At 43.4% G+C, this 22,099-nt stretch overlaps 1 protein-coding gene across 11 annotated transcripts in view; it reads right to left on the reverse strand.

Moving 5' to 3' along the window:
• Positions 1 to 22,099, reverse strand: part of LTBP1 (latent transforming growth factor beta binding protein 1) — a 357,682-nt gene that overhangs the window by 35,930 nt on the left and 299,653 nt on the right. For 8 of the 11 annotated variants that reach the window (XM_037066591.1, XM_037066590.1, XM_037066595.1 and 5 more), the window contains 2 exons: positions 11,742 to 11,867; positions 8,287 to 8,430 (listed from right to left, as the gene is read on the reverse strand). In XM_037066591.1, the coding sequence (XP_036922486.1) occupies positions 8,287 to 8,430; positions 11,742 to 11,867 (270 nt within the window). The remainder of the gene's footprint in view (positions 1 to 8,286; positions 8,431 to 11,741; positions 11,868 to 22,099) is intronic. The other 3 variants (XM_037066593.1, XM_037066599.1, XM_037066601.1) reach the window with 1 other exon arrangement.

Consider the following 22,099-nt stretch of genomic DNA (forward strand, 5'->3'; position numbering starts at 1 on the left):
TAAAAGCTCAGATATTGCCCTGGCTGGTGTAGCTCAGTGGATTGAGCATGGGCCTGCGAACCACACGATCGCAGTTCGATTCCCAGTCAGGGCACATGCCTGGGTTGCAGGCCAGTTCCCAGCAGGGGACTTATGAGAGGCAACCATACATTGATATTTGTCTCCTTCTCTCTCCTTCCCTTCCCCTCTAAAGATAAATAAATAAAATATTAAAAAAAAGAACATGGGAGAAGGAAAAAATTTTTTTAAAAAAGCTCAGATGTCATTTTAGATACTATAATGTAACAAGCAGAAAAAAATTCATAAAAATAAAAGCATGGTTTGGTAATTAGTAAATTCTTCTCTGTGTCCTCTTGGAATGTGAGAAGAAATCTGACCCAACTTAAAAACAAAAAGAACAAACGAGCACATTTTCTTCAGCCTTACCTGCATTTACAGTATAAATCCATTATAAATACACATTAAGACTGTGAGAGTTTTATGGCATTTTACAATGTTTGCCTTCTAAATAATGTAGTCTCACTGTCTTTAATTCTTTTTTTCCTCCTACCAAAGGTAATTTTTTCCCATCAGAAATTATTTTTTAAAAACTTTACGTTACTTGATCTCACAGGTTAACTAAACACATTAGAAAAAAATCCCACTCTGCCAAATACAACAGTTGAATGATATTATGTGGTTTCCTGCCTTGACAAAAATATGCGCACGCACACACAGACTGCAGTGCCCCTCATTGGGAAGAGAAATCAAGAACACTGTCTGGGTTCAGTTGTCAGAACCAGGAGGGGGACCGGCTGGAGTCCCCTGACAGCAGGGAACACCCCTTTTCCTTTCGCGCCCCTTACGACCTGACCAAATCTCACGGAGGAACCACCCCTCAAACAGCAGCGTGGGTAGGTAACCCCTCATGTAAGTGTGGCCCCTCTGTATCCGTGACACATGAGTAACTGCTTTTCTTTCACACAACTAACTGGGAATGAGATGGTGGGGTATGCAAGGGACACACTCTCCAATGTGGGGAGGCAGTGCCGTTTAACAGGTCCTGAGGGGCTGTCACAGGTCAGGCCCTGTACTCAGCAGTGAGCTAGGTTACGGGGGATGCAAAGAGGCATGAGACAGAAGAAAAAGTGGCCGTGTTGCCTCACTAACGGATTTGAACGTCATGCTGTGAGCATTAGGAAGCAGCTGAAAGTTTAAAGAAGGACACAGGCAGGTGTGGAGCGGAATCCGGGGACGGGAGAGGCCGGAAGGCAAGACGGGTGGCGCAAACGGGGTCTGGGGAGGAGGGGCGCAGGACTGGCCGCCAGTAGCAGTAACAGGAGCAGGGAGGGAGGCGAAGGGTGCTAGTGGGGTAGGAATGGCAGGTTGTTCTGAAGAAAAATTACATATGCCTTTACATGTGTAATATGTAAAATTATGTATTGCATATGGCCAATGTTGGGCTATTAATGAGTGAACATGGGGAAAGTAACAGGCTGGAGAAGCAGCGGTAATTAACTTGGTTTGGACAATTTCAGACAGAGACACTCACGAGACACCCCGGGAGAAAGGTCCTATAACTGACAGCTGGCAATGGGAGCGTGGCACTCAGGAGAGAGGCAGGGATAGAGGGTGCCCACATCATAGGAGTAACTACAGTCGGCTCAGAGAAGAGGATAAAATGCTGCAGGAGAAGAATGAGGAGTCAAAATAGAGCTGAACAGTATCTCCCTGGGACAGCCATCTCCCTGGGGCAGCAGCATTTCAGGAACGGGCAGCAGATACAGAGTCTGTGGACAGACGGGAAAAGAGCCGCCCAGGAGGCGGGAGGATACAGGGAGGAACCCTGTCCCAAAATCAGCTAGCAGGAAGTCAAGGGGAGGGAAGACCAGAATCCATCGTCATCATTTTTTTTTTAAATATATTTTATTGATTATACCATTACAGTTGTTCTATTCCCCCCCCTTCAATCCCTTCCACCCGCACCCTCCCTCCCCCACCATTCTGCCCCCCTTAGTTTATGACCACGTGTCTCAAGTTCTTTAGATTCTATATTTCCCCCACTATTCTCACCCTCCCCACTACCTATTTTCTACCTACCATCTATGCTATTTTCTGTGCCTTCTCCCCCCTTCTCCCCCTCCCACTCCCCTGTTTCTAACCCTCCATGTGTTCTTCATTTCTATGGTTCCACTCCTGATCTAGCTGTCCTCTTGGTTTGCTTTTGTTTTAGGTGTGGTTGTTAATAACTGTGTGTTTGCTGTCCTTTCACTGTTCATATTTTTCATCTTCTTTTTCTTATATAAGTCCCTTTAGCATTTCATATAATAAGGGCTTGGTGATGATGAACTCCTTGAACTTGACCTTATCTGAGAAGCACTTTATCTGTCCTTCCATTCTAAATGAAAGTTTTGCTGGATAAAGCAATCTTGGCTGTAGGTCTTTGGATTTCATGACTTGGAATACTTCTTTCCAGCCCCTTCTTGCCTGTAAGGTCTCTTTTGAGAAATCCGCTGACAGTCTGATGGGTACTCCTTTGTAGGTGACTGTCCCCTTATCCCTTGCTGCTTCTAGGATTCTCTCCTTCATTTTGGTCTTGGCTAATGTAATTATGATGTGCCTTGGTGTGTTCCTTCTTGGGTCCAACTTCTTTGGCACTCTCTGAGCTTCCTGGATTTCCTGGAAGTCTATTTCCTTTGCCAGACTGGGGAAGTTCTCCTTTATTATTTGTTCAAATATGTTTTCCACTCGTGGCTGTTTCTTTCCCCCTTCTGGTACCCCTATAATTCGGATGTTGGAACGTTTAAAGATGTCCTGGAGGTTCCTAAGCCTCTCCTCATTTTTTTGAATTCTCATTTCTTCATTCCTTTCTGGTGGGATGTTTTGTTCTTCCTTCTGGTCCATTCCATTGATTTGAGTCCCCGTTTCCTTTCCATCACTATTGGTTTCCTGTGCATCTCCCTTCATTTCAATTAGTTTAGCCTTCATATATTCCTCTAATTTGTGACTTTGTTCCTCTAATTTGTGACTATAATCTACCAGTTCTGTAAGCATCCTGATAAATAGTGTCCTGAATTGTGCTTCTGAGAGGCTGGCAATTTCTTGGTCGCTGAGAGTTATTGGCTCTTGGACTTTGAGTTCTTCTCGTGCCATCTTTCGGGTTGTTCGTGCCTGTTCCATAGCAGGATCAGAGCCCTACAATGTTCACTAGAACCGGGCAACTAAGTCGCTGGGTTGTGACGTTGTATGTGGGGGCGGGGTCAAAGAGGGACTATGGCGTCCTGTCCGCTGCCTGCCGCCATGGCCCTCACCGGTGCCGCAGTTGCTGCCGTCACCTGGCCCACGCGTTTTGTCCCACTGCTCGCGAGTGTGCCACCGCTGTCAGCCCTTGCCCCCTGGGGCCTGTGTGGACTGGTTCTCGTCTGCCTGTGCACCTGGGTCGGGGGCCCTGTCCTGCCCGACCCTGCTCGCTGCTGGCTCCGCCCCTCTTACCGTCCCCGTTGAAGGGTTAGATGTAGTCGGACTTCCGTATAATTCAATTTTCTGTCCTTTGGTTGTGTCTTTGTTTCTCCAAACCTTTGTTGTATTCAAACTTGGTTGTGGGAGAAGGCACAGTGTTTCCACCTATGCCTCCATCTTGGCAGAAGTCTCCCATCGTCATCATTTCTGAAGACAGAGCCTGGGATGACTCATGGCGTTAGCAAACACACGCTCACTGCTGACTTGGGAGAAAGGAGTGTCGTCCCTCAGGTGAAGGGTCTGAGGGCTGAGCTCCCCGGGCTGAGGGTCCCACGGAAGTCAGCTCTATTGAGGTGGGTGGGGTATGGATGTCCCTTCACATTCTGAAGGTCACTGTGGTGACAGATTATCCCAGAATGGTGACCCTGCAGGGTACTTTCTCTTTGGATCTGTTTTTTTGTATTTGCCAGTTTTCTAGGAAGAACGTGCATTATTTTAATAATCAGAATAAAACAAAGACATGGGTGAAAAGAAAGCCATTTTTTAGGAGAATGTGGTTCCACGGTGTCCCCAATCTGGAGGAGTAGGAAAGTGGGAGGAGCCCGGAGTCGGGTTCCTGTGCCCATGCTGCCCAGCGGTGGCTACGGGACCCCCGAGAACATTTAGATCTTCCCTCTGGAACTAGGCTTCCTCACTTGTGAATGCAATGGCTGGGATGGAAAACCACTAAGGTGCGTCTCAGGTGTGGAGGTCTGGGTTCTCGCCTGTGATGTGAGAATAAGCTCTCAAATATATTAGCAAAAACTGATATTTAAGGAAACCCTATAATGAATTATATGAAGAACAGTTATTCCATAATGCAAATATTGACTCCTATGTACATGTTTTTATCATTTCTGGTCTTGTTTATTTGCTTTTCTTAAAGCAAGGAAAACCTATATTGATTATAATGTCTTTTTTGCATTCTTTTCACTATACCTTCTGTTTTAAAAAATAAGAATCAGTTTCTACCACAGTCTCCTCTATGCATGAGTCAAGGCAGAGAACAATATTCACGGGTAGGGCTAGAAGGCTGCAGTTGCCAACACTAAATATTTACTGCTTCCTTTAGAGTGCCCAAGGACATAAAGTTTTTATTGAGCCATTATCACAGGCACTGAGGAAATATGAGCATCAGGCCGTATTTCCTACTATCCCCTGTTCGTGTGACGAGGTGCCTGGTATGGACATTGCCTGGTTATTTCTGTCTCAGGTGCTTTTAGACAATGCACAGCAATGTCAATTAGTGGCCAAAGGCCCAGACAGTGAAAAACATTTTAGACCAGACCTAAAAAAAAAAATCAGGTGAAAGCCAAGATGTAGTTCAGAAATAAAAATCTAAGGACATTATAGTTCAAAAGTACCTTAAAGGTCACCTGGGACAACGTCCTGCTGGCAGTGGGTGCCCTTCGGCCAGGGGGTGCCCTCCTGTTTTGGATACCTACACGGAAACACCCACAGTTTCTCTAGCAATGGTTTCTAATCTTTCTGGCACCAGGGACCAGTTTCGTGGAAGGCAATTTTTCCATGGACGGGGTGGAGGGGGAATGGTTTCGGGATGATTCAAGTGTGTTACGTCCAAGCTCACATCCTGCTGTGTGGCCCAGTTCCTAACAGTCCGGGGCCAGTATAGGATCACAGCCCAGAGGTTGGGGACCCCACCTAGAGAAACATCTTGATTTCATGAGACAGGTATTTGCTGATTGTGTAGTTACTGGAAAGTTCTGCTGCATTCTGACCTGAAATCTGCCTTCCTGACATCCACCCCTCAGGCCCAGTTCCGTTCTCACTACGGCACCACCTGGGATGGTTATGTTACTGCTCTTGCTGGAAGGTCCGTGGTGCTGGGGAAATGTTACGGCCTAAACTGCAAACTTATCCTTCCTTTCTTAATAGTTTTCATGGAGGATGAGATCTGTTAGTCCATCATGTCTATCATAAAATTAATCTGAATCCTTCTTAAAAACTTAACCTGGTACAACATGCGCTGTTCTGTGCACCAGCAGACTCTAAGGCTGGAGTATAACACAAACTCTTTTTATCTAGCCTCCACTTAACCAACTTGTTGGATTAACTGATGTTCTCTCAGCCTCTGAGAACGCGCTGGCTGATGCTCACTGCAGGTGGACTGCTCCGAACTGTCAGGCCATTCTTGGGCGGGTCCGCCGACTTCCGATCTTTCGTGTTGAACAGTGTGTTGACCGAGACATGGCCAAGCTTATTCTCATACTTTCTGTGCCAGGATGTTGACTATTGTAATTACACAATTAAAGGGTATATAAACCCCAAAATGCAAATGAGAGTACAAGAACTGTTTCTGGAACAAGTTAAAGCTTTAGAAAGGCTACAGTTTATTCAGTGAAAAGAATGCTATCAAAAAAGAATGCTTATCATGGGTAAGACAACTGTAAAAAACTGAGAAAAATTACAATACTTTAGTAGGATTTTGCACTCCTTTACTTCTCAAAAGGCCTTTGAATTCTTACCCCCTTTATTGGTCACAGTGTAGATAATACATGATAGACATGGTGTATGAAAGACAAGCCTACAAAACCCTTGTCAATGAACTTCTACTCAAACAATGACCTTGGTCCTTCCTCAGACATTGGTGAATGAATGCACATGTATATGCTTTAAATTAAATTTTAAATATTTAAAAGCTGTGTTATCCTTTTTATGATTTCCAGCTTTCATCACCTTTTTCAAAGAAGTGATCAGTTATTGGCGCTGAAGCCAGGGAGAAGGTCCCCACTAGGGTTTATTGCTGACCTGTCTCTCAGACAACTGAAGATTCCATGTAACCCAAGTCCGCCAAGAACTATGCAAACTGAGGTACTGTCCAAGCCAGAAATGCTAGGAACTATGGAAATCAGTAAGATTCGCCAGTTAATGTTTAGTCAGATTATACAGATAAAAACAAAAAGAGACAAAGTTTTAAGGAGTTTTCAAGTGAACTAGTCCAGTTCACCAAAAGTGGTTCAATGGTCTCATGATCCCATTAAGGCATGTGAAATTCCTAAAACATAAATGAGCAAGCTTTAGGATCCCAGACATATACCCTAATTCAAGCTATGTGAACTGAATGAACCACTTCTTCATATTACTAAGACATTCTAGCAAGAAATATTTGCAGCGGAAAGGCCCACCACTTCAGAAGAGCTCATACAAGGATGAAAAAGAAACACTCCTTATGTGTTTCGATTATAGCTCACTATTTTGTTATTTTACACAGTACTTTGCCATTAACAAAGGGCTTTTACATATCTTATTTTTAAAAAGAATTCATAAAACTCTGTGAGGTAAATACAACCCTCCTATTTTATAGATGAGAAAATAAGAACTCATAGATGTTGAGTGATATGCCCAAGCTTACACTGCTGGAAATTAGTTAGCAGACCACAAAAACCTGGACATTCCAATTTAATTTATTTTTTTTAATGTTTGGAAAATAAAGGGAAAAACTAAAATTTTCATTCATTCCAAGACATTGTACATATTCTCTTCTTCCTTCCATGCATAGATCGCCATTACTGGAATATCTTTTTTTTTCACTTCACATTTCATCACATGCATTTATCATGACCACCTAATCTCCATACAGTTCATTTACTGACTATACAGTATTATGACATGTAAATTATCTAAGTCAAATAACACTATGGGTGAGGAGTTACTCTATAAAAATGAAAGATGAATAAGAAAAAGACCGTTACTTAAGGCATCTCATTACTGGCCAGCCAGGTTTTTTTATTATTACGACTTCTTTTGGTCATTTGTTTTTGCTATTACAGGTAAGACTAAAGTGAACAGTCCTTTCTCTACGGCTTGGGCGCTGAATGAAGAGCAAGCCCGCCTTCCCTCCCGAAGCTCCTCCCCTTCACAATGTTTGTGAATTACTGTCTGTTCAATTAAATCTGCACTCCTCCCTTTTCTCTAGTTAAAAATTAAGGGGTAAAATGTGTGTGGACAGAAATATGTAGCTTCATATTTTTCCCTATTACTTGCAAAGATTATTTTTCACAGAACAAGTGTACCCCTTTACAGAATAGTGAAAGCTTTCTTAGAAGCAGTGGATAAATTCAACTGATATTGAGCAAGAAAGCAAAACGGCCTATGTGTCATTTTAGCTGGCCCTCAAAGGACCATCTAGTCTTTTGCTTTTCTTAAAACACAACCAAGCTATAGTGACATGGCACAAACTAAAAGGCGGATCTGGAAGTTGATTAATTTCTCTGGAAAAGCATCATTTCTCCATTTCAATCCATGCTGTTGACAACACAGCCTAAATCCAACTTGAAATGAATGCAAACACAGCCACTCTCTAGGCTAAACTCTGGAAAAACACCTTAAGAATTCCGAGTGGAAGTCTTTGTAGATCCTGAGAGGCCTATATGTTGCTCCTAATTTAGAGAAGTGTCAAGATATACCCTTCTCCAAGGACCAAGAAAGGAGGATTATGCAACTTAATGAGATGATGCCATATGAAACCCCGGGCGATGGTTCTCTGGGCTTTAAGCAATTCCCAGTAAACGTTCTCATCCCTCTGGATCCCGTGCCCTAGCCCACGGCATCTCTGTATCGGAACGCATATTGGCGGTCTTCTAGCCCAAAAAGTCCTCACTCACATCCTAATTCCACTGATAAGGCAGGCTTGGAGAAGTACAGAAGTACAGAAGCTTCCAGAAATAGCATGGTGCCAGAACATTTGGTTACTCCTTACCTCAGTCCTGGGGTGTTTGGCCCAAACCTGTGCAGCCACAGATCCCCGAGGGGAGCCCTGCATCCCCTCCAAGTGGCACTGTGACTCACCTGCGGAGGCCCGGGAACGGCACTGCCCGGTCATGGGGCTGTACTCCTGGTTCTCGTCAGCACACACACACAGGAAGGAGCCTTCTACGTTTTCACAAAAGGCTTCGCCACACACGCCACTGAGCAGCTCGCATTCGTTCACATCTGGAAGAGGGAGCACAGATCAAGTCAGACGCAGGCCTCGCTTCTGACGGCTCTTCGTTTTACGGGCTGTGCCAAGGCGGTATTTGCTGAAAACACGGTGATCGCAGTGAGCGGCCAAACCCTGCTGCTCCTGAAGGCGGGGCTGCACAATGTGGTTTGCAGGGAAGAGCCGGGGAAATGCAAAGCCAAGGTTCCACATTTCATCTCTGGCTTTTAAGGGACACCCCAGAATTGTATGCAAGCACCCTAGGAACTCTTGGATTCTTTCGTTTTCTCTTCCCTAACTTTTTCACAGGATGAAGTCTTAAGTAACCCAGTTCTTAATTCAAGGAAAAGGATCCCCACTGGCATTTCGGAAATCAAACACTTCTTTAAGTTCATTTTTAAAAATGGTTTCAAATCCACTTAAATGTCTGGAGCACAGTTCTCTAGCAGCTGAAATGTCCCTACTTCAACAACCAGCATTCAGGTTGTGCAAAGACCCGTGGAAATATTCACTGAGCCACTGTCGTCACTCAGGTAAAACGAATTTGTTCAGTCACTTCTCACTGATTTCACGGTGCTTTTGAAAGCTCTGTTGGTGTTTCACAGTGTAATTTCTGTTGTGCTAAATGTTTTTCTTCTGTACTTAAATTAAATATACATAATTAAGAGATAATCAAGGAATCTACGGCTTGTAATATGCATGGGCCCAGCTGTAAAGAAAGGCTAATTTTATGTTTGACTCTGCCCAGTACTGCCGCTCACCTTTACTTCTCCTAAGGAATTTTATTAATGAGGCCCCGCTCAGCAAAGCACCTGACTTGACATCTGAGAGGCTTTCGTGTTTTATGCGTTCCACGTGTACCACATCAGCCTTCATGGGCACACTCCGAGATAGTTTATACAAAGTTAAAAATCTGAGCAGCTATCCAAATCATTCGGAAAAAATACACTTTTTTTTCACCTGCTATGCTCAGTTAATTGAACAAAAAGTTTATGTATCTTGACTTATTTGAATGATTACTCAGTTTTCTATTTCACTTTGTATAGAAACAGATAAAAACCCAATGAGCTGGGTTTCCCTTGTCAAAGGATATTGTAACAGAAAGTAAAGCAAAGAAGTGGTGTATTTAATCAACCTAGACAGTCATAATTTAGACCAGAAAAATTGACTTTAGAAATCTGCCAGTTCATATTTATCAATTTTAGGTAAATGTCAAGTGGAATGGCCTACTTTCTAGCTGGCACTATTCACAGGGCTACTGAAATCTTTCCCATCAGGCTGCATGCATTCAATCACAAAATATTTTCTACTTTACTTCAATTGGCCAGGCACTGGGGGAGAAACCATGAGTCGGGGGGTCCAGCTCCTGCCTTCGTGAAGCGGATAGTCGAGTCAGGGAAACTACTCAGATGATTGATCATACAGGCTTTGGCAAGTGCTAAGAACCGAAAGTACAGAGCACTACAAAAGCACAAGACAGCGGGCCTTAGAGCAGAGTGGGCTAGGGAAGTGGCAGTGGAACTGAGCTCTGTCCTCAGGACGAGCGGGCGGTACCAAGAAGAGGTAGAGGGGTAGAGGGGAGGCGGTCAGGAGCCCAGTGGAGGAAACAGCATGGCCGAAGGTTGGTATCAGGGCTGATTCATCCTAGTTCAAATCCTCCAGAACATCAGTGTGGTCAAGTGGTGAATATTTCTGAAGGAGTGAATTAGACAGACAAGAGGACACCTGTTGAGTTCACTTCAGTGATAAAAACTATTTCTTTAAGGGTGGCGTTTTGTGTGCCAAACTGAAACTTCAACATGGGTTCAGCGAGCTCATCTGGCTGGTTAGAAACGGACACTCACCAGAGGTTTTAAGAGCTGTGCAGTCAGTGGTTCAGTGTCTGATATCTCAGTAACAGTTCAACAACATTTACTGAGCACCTACAAAAACATAAGGTCCAGCCAAGGGAGAGAGAAAGTTCTCACTCACACAGAGCTCGTTGCCTTGCAGAAGGTGGCTGTAAGCTGTACACCCAATTGAGTTATTTAAAAAAAAGGGGTGTAAATTCTGGAATAGAATTTGCTCAAGGTATTCTGGAAGCAGGAGGAGGGTAACAGCTCAGTTTGAGAGTGAGAGAAGGAAGAGGAACAGTGTCTGGGAGGAGATGATGTCTCGCCTCTGGCTTTAGCAATGAGTGAGGTGAGTCCAGGCTGTGGAAGAAGAAGCCAGGAGGACCCTCCCAGCAGAAGGAGCACACAACAGCCAAGTCACTGCACAGTCACATGAGCAAGTGCAAGCAACTGTATGTCCCTGGAACGCAAAAGGTGAGCAAAGACAGATTGAGGGTGAGAAGGTAAGAGGGGGGTCAGATCACATGACCTAGTCAAAATATTTCATGAAAGTCAGATGACTTTTATCGCCTGTATTTTAGTGCAAAGGAGACTAAAGCAGTCACTGGAAGTAGCAATTATGGTCATGTTAGCTTAAAAATGGTTACTATTTTAGGTAATTTTATCATTAAACTTCCAAATACCTAGTTTTTTCCCCCCAGTTTGATCTGAATGAAAAATGAATTAATGCTTTTACCACAAATTTCCAAACTAAAAAGTTACTGGCCCCTCATCAAGCAAGTGCCATTTACCATGAACGGTTATTTTTCTTAATTAAGAAGAATAAAGAAAAAGCCTTGCTATGGGTGAAGTTTTAAATTTAATAGCCATCCTCCTCTTTCCCATTTAATTGCTCTAAATTGCAAGTGTGTGTCGTAATGAACTTGAACTGAAGACATCACAGCTGCTCAGAAAATGAAATGCTGCGCTTCTTCCACACGATCACGCACTGCACCATGTATCGGGACACCTGATGAAATTCAAGATTCCTTCGCTCTGTCAGTCCCGGAAGAGTGAAGAAATATGGTTGCACAACCCAAAGCATCGCTTTACAGCTGTCAGCCCTGGAAACTGAAAGTCCTGCTAACACCTTCCTTAAAGGCACTGCCCGGGGAGGCACGGTGTACAGACAGACAAGCTGCCTCACACACTGTTTCCTGTGCGGGAGGGATGGAGAGTTCTGCGCCCTCAGCTAAGGGTTCAAACAGGTGGTCTGCTTAATATACATTTACATTAGAAGTTACCCACTTCTATATTTCTTAATGTCCCTAACCATTTCAGAAGCCACGGGACATTTGTGCCTAGCCCCAAATTGTGTGACAAAAGCAAACTTTGATGAAATTCCATCCAAATGACCTTGCTTGCACTCTCTGCTGTCACTGATGACTTTGGTGACTTTTCCAAGCAGAGGGAGATATGAAACGTGTTGGGGAAAAAAAAATCTAAAAACTCACCCACACACCCTTGCCCATCCTGTGGGGCCTGAAAGCCCTGATAACACAGGCAGCGGAAGGAGCCAGCCGTATTGTCACAAAACCCGTGACTGTCACAAATAGTGTTGTTTACACACTCATCAATATCTGCAAAAAAGACACAAAACACAGACTGACAAACACCAGGTATTAATGGAGAGACAGGCCATCAACACACCCCGATGAGTACAAGATGATCATGTTTACACAGGATGAACTTTAAAAACATTTTACACAGAAATAAAATGTTTTGATGAAAATGTCTTACTAGACAAAACACTGGGTGGTATGACAAAACATTGACTTTTTCCTCAGGAAATGGTTTCAAACAGAAACAACGACTGTAATTACCACGGTCAGTATGTTCTCCACGTTTTGGACTCTTTACTTTAAAGGAGATTGCCATGTATTCCCACAGAGCTCATATGCGAAGGTATTGTTGCATGTTATGATTGTGGTAAATACTAACAGTTCTGTTTGAAGACTTGAGGGCTGCAAGAAGCACTTTGGCAGTGGTTACTCAACTCCAAGATGGCCTTGATCAAGTCTAACCTGAATTCCCATGAAGGGGGAGGGAGGGAGGAGGAGAGATGGGCGGGGGAGAAAGGAGAGGAGGGAGAGGGAGGAAGAAAGGGGAAGAGAGAGTGGGAAGGGAGGGGGAAGGAAGGGAGGAGGGAGAGGGGAGGGGGAGGGGAGGGAGAGAGGAGGAGGAGGGAGGAGAAAGAGAGGGGGTGGGAAGGGACCGAGATTTTGACGAGTTCAGCGGTGCAGCCAGCCAGTCCCAGTTATTCATGAGGAAAGATTTCCTGTCACCATGTTACAGCAACTCCAGATCCTCGGTGTCAATGCTGCTCCAACCGATTAGTCAGCGGCCAACCTGGTAAATTCATTCTGCTCTCTCTAAACCTGATGATAGACAGTGGTCCTGGGCCTTTTCCCCACCATTAATGAGAAGAGTTCTCATACAAGTGATCTCATCTATAGAGTCACAAAAGGACTTTCAGACAGGGTTCTCTTTACCCCTGGTTATTAACTTCCCTGGTGGTTCTTTCATTTCCATTCCTGTTTGTTTCCTGCACACTTCCATGGGCCAGGCTCTCTGTCCTGCCCACTCTGGCCTTCCCAGTCCCCAGATATGGATTTGGGGAGAAAACAAGAAAATGCAATTACTCTATCTAAATACATCTGAAGAAGACAGTGCTTTTGAGTTCAAATAATGGAACAGGATTTACAAATGATAAAGAAAATGACAAGTCAAATTGCACTTGACAGAATTTAGTTTTGGAGAGTTCATGTTAATAAAGTCAAGCTTTTCTTGTTTTAAATTTTTTAAAGCTGAGTCCAAGAAATTCTGTAAAAGAAGATATATTCAATGACTTTTGGCAGGTGCCTCACTTCCCTTCCTAATGTTCCAACACAGACAATAGCAAGTCCAGAGACTGTCTCTCTTCTGCAGCTGCAAAACCTGAGTGCCTGCATCTAACTTTTCTTAATTTTCTCAACCCAAAGAAGAAGACCTTCAGGGCTAGGCCCTTCCTCCCAAGCCCACCAGTCTGTTCTCCCTCAAGCCCACCCTGCTCAGCCTTCTTCAGCATCTTCAACCGTGCCCCCTCCTCCCTGCCCCCTCCCGGGCTCCTTCCTCACTGCCTTCAAAAATGTTAAAGAAGTTCTTGAAACAGCTGGCACTTGACTATGATGTCACCTACTGTGCTTTTCCATTCTTTCTATCACTGCAAAATGTCTCTAAAAAACCTGTCTATGCTCATTGCCTTTATTTCCCAATATCTCTTATCAGTACAAGGAAATAATAGCAGGAGTACTAATATTAATAACTAATACTGGTGTATTTCTAGAGTTACTGTGATGATTAAACAAAATAACATGTATAAAATGTTATTTTAAGAACACTACCTGGCATGTAACATAAGAAGCTTCCAATGTATGTCAACTGTTATTATTATTATTACTATTATCATTCCTCCTACTCCTTCAGGACCCACTTCCTGACTCTATCTCTCAAAACCCCTCTGAGAAAAACCACCCGTGACTGACCCATCGTTAAATCCCCAGCTCATTTGCCGATGAGTCACCATCACCCTTGACCTCTAAGTCTGGTCCACACCCCCTCCTAGAAATCGCTCTTTTCATAACCAGAGACAGATCTTTATTCTCATTCTACCTGTAACCACTACGTGGCCTTCACCTTTCACCCCCTGAAGGAAGGGGGCACCGGCGGGACTCAGGCACACTCTGGGAGCTGCGACGTCCTCAGTGTTCCCCTCCCCACCCTTTCCACATGCTCCCAACCGCAATCACCACGGTCCTCGGGATGAACCCCAAGTCTTCCTCTCCAGCCACGATCCTCCATATTCTGTGCGGCACATGCGTTGGACCCGTTGTGACGTCAAACTTAGCAAAAGTGTAAACCCTCCTAAACCGCACTTCCTGAACTTAGTGAGAAATCTCTCACCTCTTCTTCTTTTTTTTCTTTTGCCTCTTCAGCTTACCTCCTCTACTTGAATGGAAAGCTCCATGATATTATTTCACATTTAAAAAAAATGAATCTCCTTTGCAGCACGGAACACAAAGACACTCCAGAAATCTGTCCTGACGGATTTGCACTGTCAGCATAAGGCTGGGATTACAACTTATCTACTGATCACCACCACAAGAGGAGTAACCACACCGTGTCATCGAATCACTTAACGCAGACCGCTGCTATTTTTAGTCTTCCCAAAGGGACGTTTGTCAAGAGCTCGCATTATTCACTGAACCATTGAATCTAAGGGCTGGAAAGAGATTCAGAAACGCTTCCATTACCACTTTTATACTGATTTCCCAGTCTTTCTCAAGGGTCAACCTTTGTCCTTTACAACTACTTATCTAATACCGACTGGATGTGTTCTTAATAAATTGAACTTATCATCACTCCCTGCCCCACATCTCCTCCATTTCTCCTATAATCCCTTCATCCGAGAATCCAACCAGTCACCCAAGCCAGAAATCTGAGTCATCCCTCTCTTGCTCCTCCTCCCCACCCCCTGCTCCATCAGACCCATTTATCTAATGTTCCTGACACTCACACTCTTCATTGGTTTCCTTATCTCCAGCCTTGCTTCACTCTCTCCAATCCTTCCTCCACCCAACTGCAGCCCTGCCAGTACCTTCCCTCGCTCAGAATGTTTAGCATCTCTTCTGGGCTAGAGGATTCCAAGCACTCTCCTTCGCACAGAGCACAGAGCGCCCTTTGTCATCTGGCTCCTGGCTGCGAGTCTGGCCACCGCGCCTGGCCACCCTCCTTCCAGGTCAATGCTCACCCCCACCAATATATTAGAGATCTTTGAAAACACCAGGGTTTTTAGGTAATTTCTCCTTGACTTGCTGTACACTCCTTCCTCCACTACAAATCTCCCTCCACGTACTTTGTTCAGAAACTCCTGGCTCTTCAGAAGATGATGCAAGGGACCCTTGCCATGGGGCACCTTCTGTAGCTACTCCAAGAACAGATTTCAGGGCCCCTCGTCTCTGCTCCCAGAGCATTTTGTGCCATTACTGTGCTTACCAGCTATTTGGGGGTGAAGACTCTCCTGCTGAGCCTCCCCAGCACCTTATTTCCCTACTAAAAGGGACAGTGAATAGCAATGAAGCAGTGCTAGAAGAAATCCGGTGGCTTTTCAGACCAGATCCCTGACATAAAGTCTCTTGCTTTTCTTTTTGGCAATTCTGTGCCGTGACAGCAGCCGAAGGTTCCTTGTTAATGACTGCCGGCTCATCAGCTGAGTCACTGGCCGTAAGGTGAACCAGTCCCGAGACGGTTGTTGGTTCCCGGGCATCTTGCAGTCTCAGACCTACTGTAATGGTGACTAACAGAGACAGTTTAGGTGAGCAACGTTTTTAACTTGAACGAATAGGAAAAAACAGCCTAGAATGCCTGCTCTCGGCGGCTTGCTCCTCAACAACTAGTATTTTATACAAATGGTGGACTGTAGCGCTCAGCAGTTTCATGCTTTCAACAATGAGATGAGGTGACAGCTTTAATAAGAAGACATTTGTTTCACTTCTCTAATGACCTGTGTGTTAGAAAAACTATTATTCCATTAGATTTTTCTTTGATGTGAGCTCTCTGAGATATTTTTCCTTTGTTAGTTCTGTATGTAAAGAGACTTACAGAACTGCTACAATTGAGATGAACTCTATAAAAATAAAACTAAGTGTTTAAAAAATTATGATTGTATAACATTAAAAGCCCTATCAAGATATGAGCTTCATAAATGAACAAGTGAGACCCACCCTGGTTTTTGCTGAAGTTGGGTTTTGAATATGAAACTAAATTTTGAACGTTGCAAATATCACGGGTTTTCTTTTCACTTAAAGAAGAATGAGCCCCTCACACGACTGAGGCACCTGTGCGAACCCTGCCTGGCTTTGTCACCAGTCACGATGTCCGAAGGAGTGACGGAGGAGTGCCTCTCTGGCTTTCGCTAGGTTGGCGTCCCAAACGAATCAGGTATATGTCTGCAAGAATTGTTGATTTCTTGTGCAATTTTTGGCTATTAATATTTTAATAAACAAGTCAAATATTACTTGTTTTTATTAAAACCTACTAATTGTTATCAGGGGTTCTCCCCAGAAAGCAGACCTCCAGACCTATACCATCAATTCTCAGAGACTGAAGGTCAGATACTTGCTACCACCCTCTTGCTTAAGTAAGGTGAACTATGAAGAAAAGAAAAAGTGGGAAAAGGAGGCATGCCTTTGTAAAAGGCACTGGGGTGGGGTAAACCTTAGTTACTCGCCGAAAAATCACAACTGTGACATCAACAATGAAATCCACTACAAAACCTCCATAATCCCATTAGGTTTTGTGCATTATAGGGAAAAGTATGTGCATGGGGAGAAAGGCATGTTTGTGTACTTTTTTTTTTCAGTTAAATGATTTGGTTTTCCTTCTCTCAAATATACTGTTCAGTTTGTGTTGTTTAAGAAAAGAAGTGCTTCTTTCTCGCACTTTCTTAACATGTCTTATCTTTGTTGATTTTTTAAAAATTCGGAGGAAGACATATCCACCTGTTGGAGGAAGCAGCTCATTGACGAGCCCTCTGTCTGTTCCCAGGGAACTTTAGAGAGGGGGTGATGGAACAGACCCCACTGTTAGTAACGGATCCGTCACAGAAAAATCTCCACCGTCCTTGCGCGGTTCGGAAGAAAAAGCCTTCCTGTCATCAAAAGATTTTTAGACGAATGATATAGTCCATATCAAGTTGACGAGACTTTGAAGATTATCTGGTTTGAAACCCTTCATTTTAAGAGGAGAAAACTGAGGCCCAGAGAGGGGAAGTAACTTGCCCCAAGGTTACGCAACCAGTTGTGGTGGGCTGGCAAAGGAACAGAGCCTAGTTAAGGAGCCCCCTTTGGAATCTGACTTTGCGGCTCCAGCCATCACGCCTGTCTGCCTCCCACCATGGCGATGGCTATTACAGGTCAGTCTGAGAAGGCGAACAAACCAGCCAGATTGGGGGACCATCAAGCATGAAGAAATGGAAGCAAGACAGCATGATGCTGGACTTACTGCTACCTGACTTGCAGTTTAAATCAAGTACCCTCATCCTGTCATTTAAACAAGGCCTTGTCATCCATCGTCACCATGTCTGAAATGTAAATGTCCGAGGCCCTGTAGTCCCGAGGACGAAGTTTCTCTAGGAAGCCCCTGGCAGAAAGGCCCATCGGGCAGCAAGGCTGCGGAAGCCCGGGGGGCCCCTGGACCACGTGGTTAGCATTGGTGTTCTCTGGATCTCCTCATGAAAAGGAAACGATCCACTATGTCATCCCAGGGCCTCCTGGCCCACTGGAATTGGTTACATACTTGGTGCCAGGGCCTTCGGAAAATAGAGCCAAAGGAAAGGGGCTTACACTGGAAGGGATGTAGGGGTTCCTGCCTCAGGAAGAACGCAGCCCTCACACTCCCTCCCGAAAGGAGCGGAAACGACCAGGAGACAGTGCCTCCCGGCCAAGAAGTGGGACTGCACAGTGTTAAACCAGCGGAATCGCTGCCCGAAGGAATGTTTAAATGGCATGGCTGCTGGCCCAAAAGAGATTAAGGTCTCTCTCCCAGCACAGGAGGGGAGCCAGGATTAAACGGAAGATGAGCGCTCGGCCTAAAGAAAAAAAAAAATAAAACTTAGCCAATAGGAAATTAAAAACTGGACTTGGAGATGGTCCACACAATACAATAGGATATGGAAAGAGCCTTTAAAATCAGTTCCCTGAGGTCTGGCAACGCTGACAAGGCTGAAGAATATGGGCCTTATGTGTTATGGAAAATAACTTCATTCTGGAAAATGGAGACAGTGCCCTTGTGCAGGGCTTGACAGCCAGGCTCTTGCCTGACTGAGAAGGTGAGAAAACCCAGGGGACCTCAATGGTCACAGGTATGTTGGGAAAGCTAGCAACGGAAGATGAGCAACAAGAAATGACAAAGGTAAGAAAGTTACTTCAAGGCCAGCTTCCTAGCACTTAAATTCTAGAAAATCAGGCTGGCCAATGAGAGGTCCTTAAAACAAACAAACAAACAAACAAACACAAAAAACCCAGCCTTGAAATTCACTACTTTTAAAAAGATTTTCTTACATTATTCTGGAACAACCCCCTAGAGCAGCCTCCCATTTAGTTTCTGGAAACAACTAGAAGTTCTAGAGAAACTAAACCGAAACTTTGTTCTGATTTAACTAATATCATGTGGATGATGAATACTCACTATTCATAAAACCCTAATAAAAACCACCCTAAAATCATAACCACCAGCCTAGTCATCTGACTCCAAAATATGAGACATACTCTATCACCTCCCACACCCAATCATCACGCTCTTCTGATTTTCTCCTTGGTACTGTCTCCAATCTCTCTCCTCCTCTCCATCCTTACTTAGGGCCTTACCATCTCTCACCCGAATACCTACCATGGCCTTTTACTGGCTATTGTGCTTCCAGCCACTCACTGCTACTCCAGACCCATCCTCCAATAATGAGAGAATGATTCGCCACTTGAAATACTCCTACCAAATAATTCTCCCCTAAGCCTCCGCAGTTTTTCTCCATAAACAATGGTATGAAATCCTGGTGTTTCTAGCTGGTCCCTCTGCCCTGGGTTCCAAGATCCTGTATATGCCTGGGTTTCCTTTTAATCCTTGGGCAGCTCCCACACAATCTTTCTCTTTTGTCTGACCCCTAGATATTGAAGAGTCTTCGTTCTAGGTCCTCTTTTCTTCTCATCACACGATGTCTCTGAGTGCCTCACCTGTTAGGCCCCAAATGCCATCCATAGCTGACCACTCCCAGCTCTGTCTCCAGCCTACCCTTCCATCCAAGCACTGGAACTAACTCAATCAAACTGCCTGCCTGATGCACCTACATGAGTATTTCAGAGACGACTGTACTTGAATACATCAAATTACGCTCTTGATCTTTAAAAACAGCTTTGCTTGAAAGGATAAAAGTTATATGAAAAAATGAACAGTAAAATGACAACAAACTCACAACCACCAACAACCAAAACTAAAAATACAAAAACAAAAATGAACTCAGCAAACAGCTAGAACAGGAACAGAATCACAGAAATGGAGATTACATGGAGGGTTATCAGTGGGGAGGGGGCAGGGGGGAGAAGGGGGGAAAGGTACTGGGAATAAGAAGCATAAATTGTAGGTACAATATAGACAGGGGGAGGTTAAGAATAATATAGGAAATGGTGAAGCCAAAGAACGTTCATGTACGACCCATGGACATGAACCAAGGAGCGGTGGGGGGGGGGAGGGGGGGGATGTGGGTGGGAGTCGGGGTGCAGGGCGGAGGGGAATAAAGGGAATAAATATCAGACAACTGTAATACCATAATAAATAAAATGCATTTAAAAAAAGAAAATGTGCCCTGGCTGGTGTAGCTCAGTGGATTGAGTGCGGGCCTGTGAACCACACGATCACCGTTTGACCCCCAGTCAGGGCACATGCCTGGGTTGCAGGCCAGTTCTCAGCAGGGGACCCACGAGAGGCAACCATACATTGATATTTCTCTTCTTCTCTCCTTCCTTCCCCTCTAAAGATAAATAGATAAAATCTTTTTAAAAAATTTGGAAAAAATAAAAATAAATAAAAAAGAAAATGCTACTAATTATTATTTTTCATAGTATACACATACTTTTAGTTAGGAAAACATATCAATTCTCAACATTTGCAGTTTCAACTGAAAACAAGCAAACAAAAAGTCAAAACCCCAAGACAAAAAATATATACTTTTTAATGTAGTCAAGATGGTGTTTTTGGGGGGGTCTTGTTTTGGGGTTTTTTTTGTGGGGATTTTGGTGGATACAAAGCTATATTTGTTTAGTTTCAAAAACTCTGGACATGCTGCCCGAAAGTACAATCTTTTGAACATTAAATTCAGAGATTCTGTTGCATGAGAAATAAAAACAATTTGGATTTAATCCCTCCCTCCATGCATGATGGTAAGTTTCCAGTTATAACTATTTTCTGTCTGAACATGGGCTTTCCTACTGTACACAGGTAAGCACTGCACACAGTTTCACTTTCAACTATGTGATCTTGGACCTGAGAGTCTCAGATCCCAAATTTATCTTAACTTTTGGTGCATTTTATTTCCCTTTCATACCCTTTTTAGCTGAAAATCACAGGGAAACATTCTTTGAAAAAAATGTGTAAATGCAGGGGCAGATTACATAATAAAAAATACTCCATAAGAAGGCACCCCCTCCCCTGAAAAAAATGAAAGGGAAAAAAATGAAGAGAAAAGACAAATGGAAAACAAAGCGTAAAGTACAAACTTGAATCAAATGCCAGTAATTATGTTACAAGTATGTGAACTAAATTCTCTAATTAAAAGACAAAGACTCAATCTGGATTAGAGAAGAATTAACAGTATCCTGCTCACACTCACAAACTGGATCTTTCGATATAAGAACATAGAAAGGCAGGAAAGGACAAACTGTGCCAAGTCCAACCAAAAGACGCCGTGTGTAGCCGCATGAATAAGAGACAAAGCAGAATGAAAGGCAAGGTGCTCTGGTGCCACCATTTCTATTCAACATTGTGGTGGAGGTCTGAGAGCGAGTAATGAGATAAAGGGATAATTATTGAAAGAAAATAAGACTTACACTACATTATTTATAGGCAACATAATTATAAATGTACAAAATCCTAAAGAATCTGCAGATAAACTAGTATAAATAACAAGTGATTTTAGTAAGGACATGGGTTCAAGGTTAATGTACAACAAAGGAAACTGCAGAGCCAGACAGTAGTAACAAATAATTATAAGGGTAAAAAAATCTTAAATACCATTCACGACAACATAAAAATATTGAACACATAGAAATAAGTCTAAATAATGTCCTGTAAGACGTTACACACAAAAAACTGCGACAAAACATCAAGGCAAATGGAAGAAAACCTAAAAAACTAGAGGAATATAAATGGAAAGACTCAATATTGTAAAATATCAAATCTCCTCAAATCAAACAATTGATTAAATGTGACTCTAATCAAAATCCCAGCAGAAGTTTTTGTGAACTTTGATAAACTTATAAAACTTACATAGGAATGCAAAGGATCAAGAATAGTCCTGGCAATCTCAGTTTGCCCTGGCTGGTGTAGCTCAGTGAATTGAGTGCGGACCTGCGAACCACAGTATTGTGGTTCGATTCCCAGTCAGGGCACATACCTGGGGTGCAGGCCAGTTCCCAGCAGGGGACTCACGAGAGGCAACCATACATTGGTATTTTTCTCCTTCTCTCCTTCCCTTCCCCTCTAAAGATAAATAAATAAATAAAATCTTTAAAAAAATAAAAAAAGAATAGCCCTGGCAATCTCAATTAAAAACAAAATTGGACAACTTAGAATTTAAAACACTATATAATAAAAATCCTTATAAAGCTACTACAGTTAAGACAAAATGCTATTCATGCAGGAATGGATGAGCTTAGGGATGGAGTGAAGGAGAAAGAGACAGGGCCATACACGGCTGGTCCTTGAATCACAAGGTTTTGAACTGTGCGGGTCCACTTATACACAGATTTTTTTCCAGGAAATACTATAAATGTATTTTCTCTTCCTTATGATATTCTTAATAAGATTTTTTTGGAGCTTACTTTATTGTAAAAATGCAGCATATAGTACATAGAACACAAAATACATATTAATCAATTGTTTATGTGATTGGTAAGGCTTCGAGTCAACCAGAGACTATTAACAGTTAAGTTTTGGGGGAGTTAAAAGTTATACACAAATTTCTGACTGCCCTGGAGGTGAGGGGTCAGCACTAGTCAGGGGTCAA

The sequence above is a fragment of the Sturnira hondurensis genome, unplaced genomic scaffold, assembly GCF_014824575.4.
Source record: "Sturnira hondurensis isolate 20B ecotype Veracruz unplaced genomic scaffold, ASM1482457v3 Scaffold0016663, whole genome shotgun sequence".
NCBI lineage: Eukaryota > Metazoa > Chordata > Mammalia > Chiroptera > Phyllostomidae > Sturnira > Sturnira hondurensis.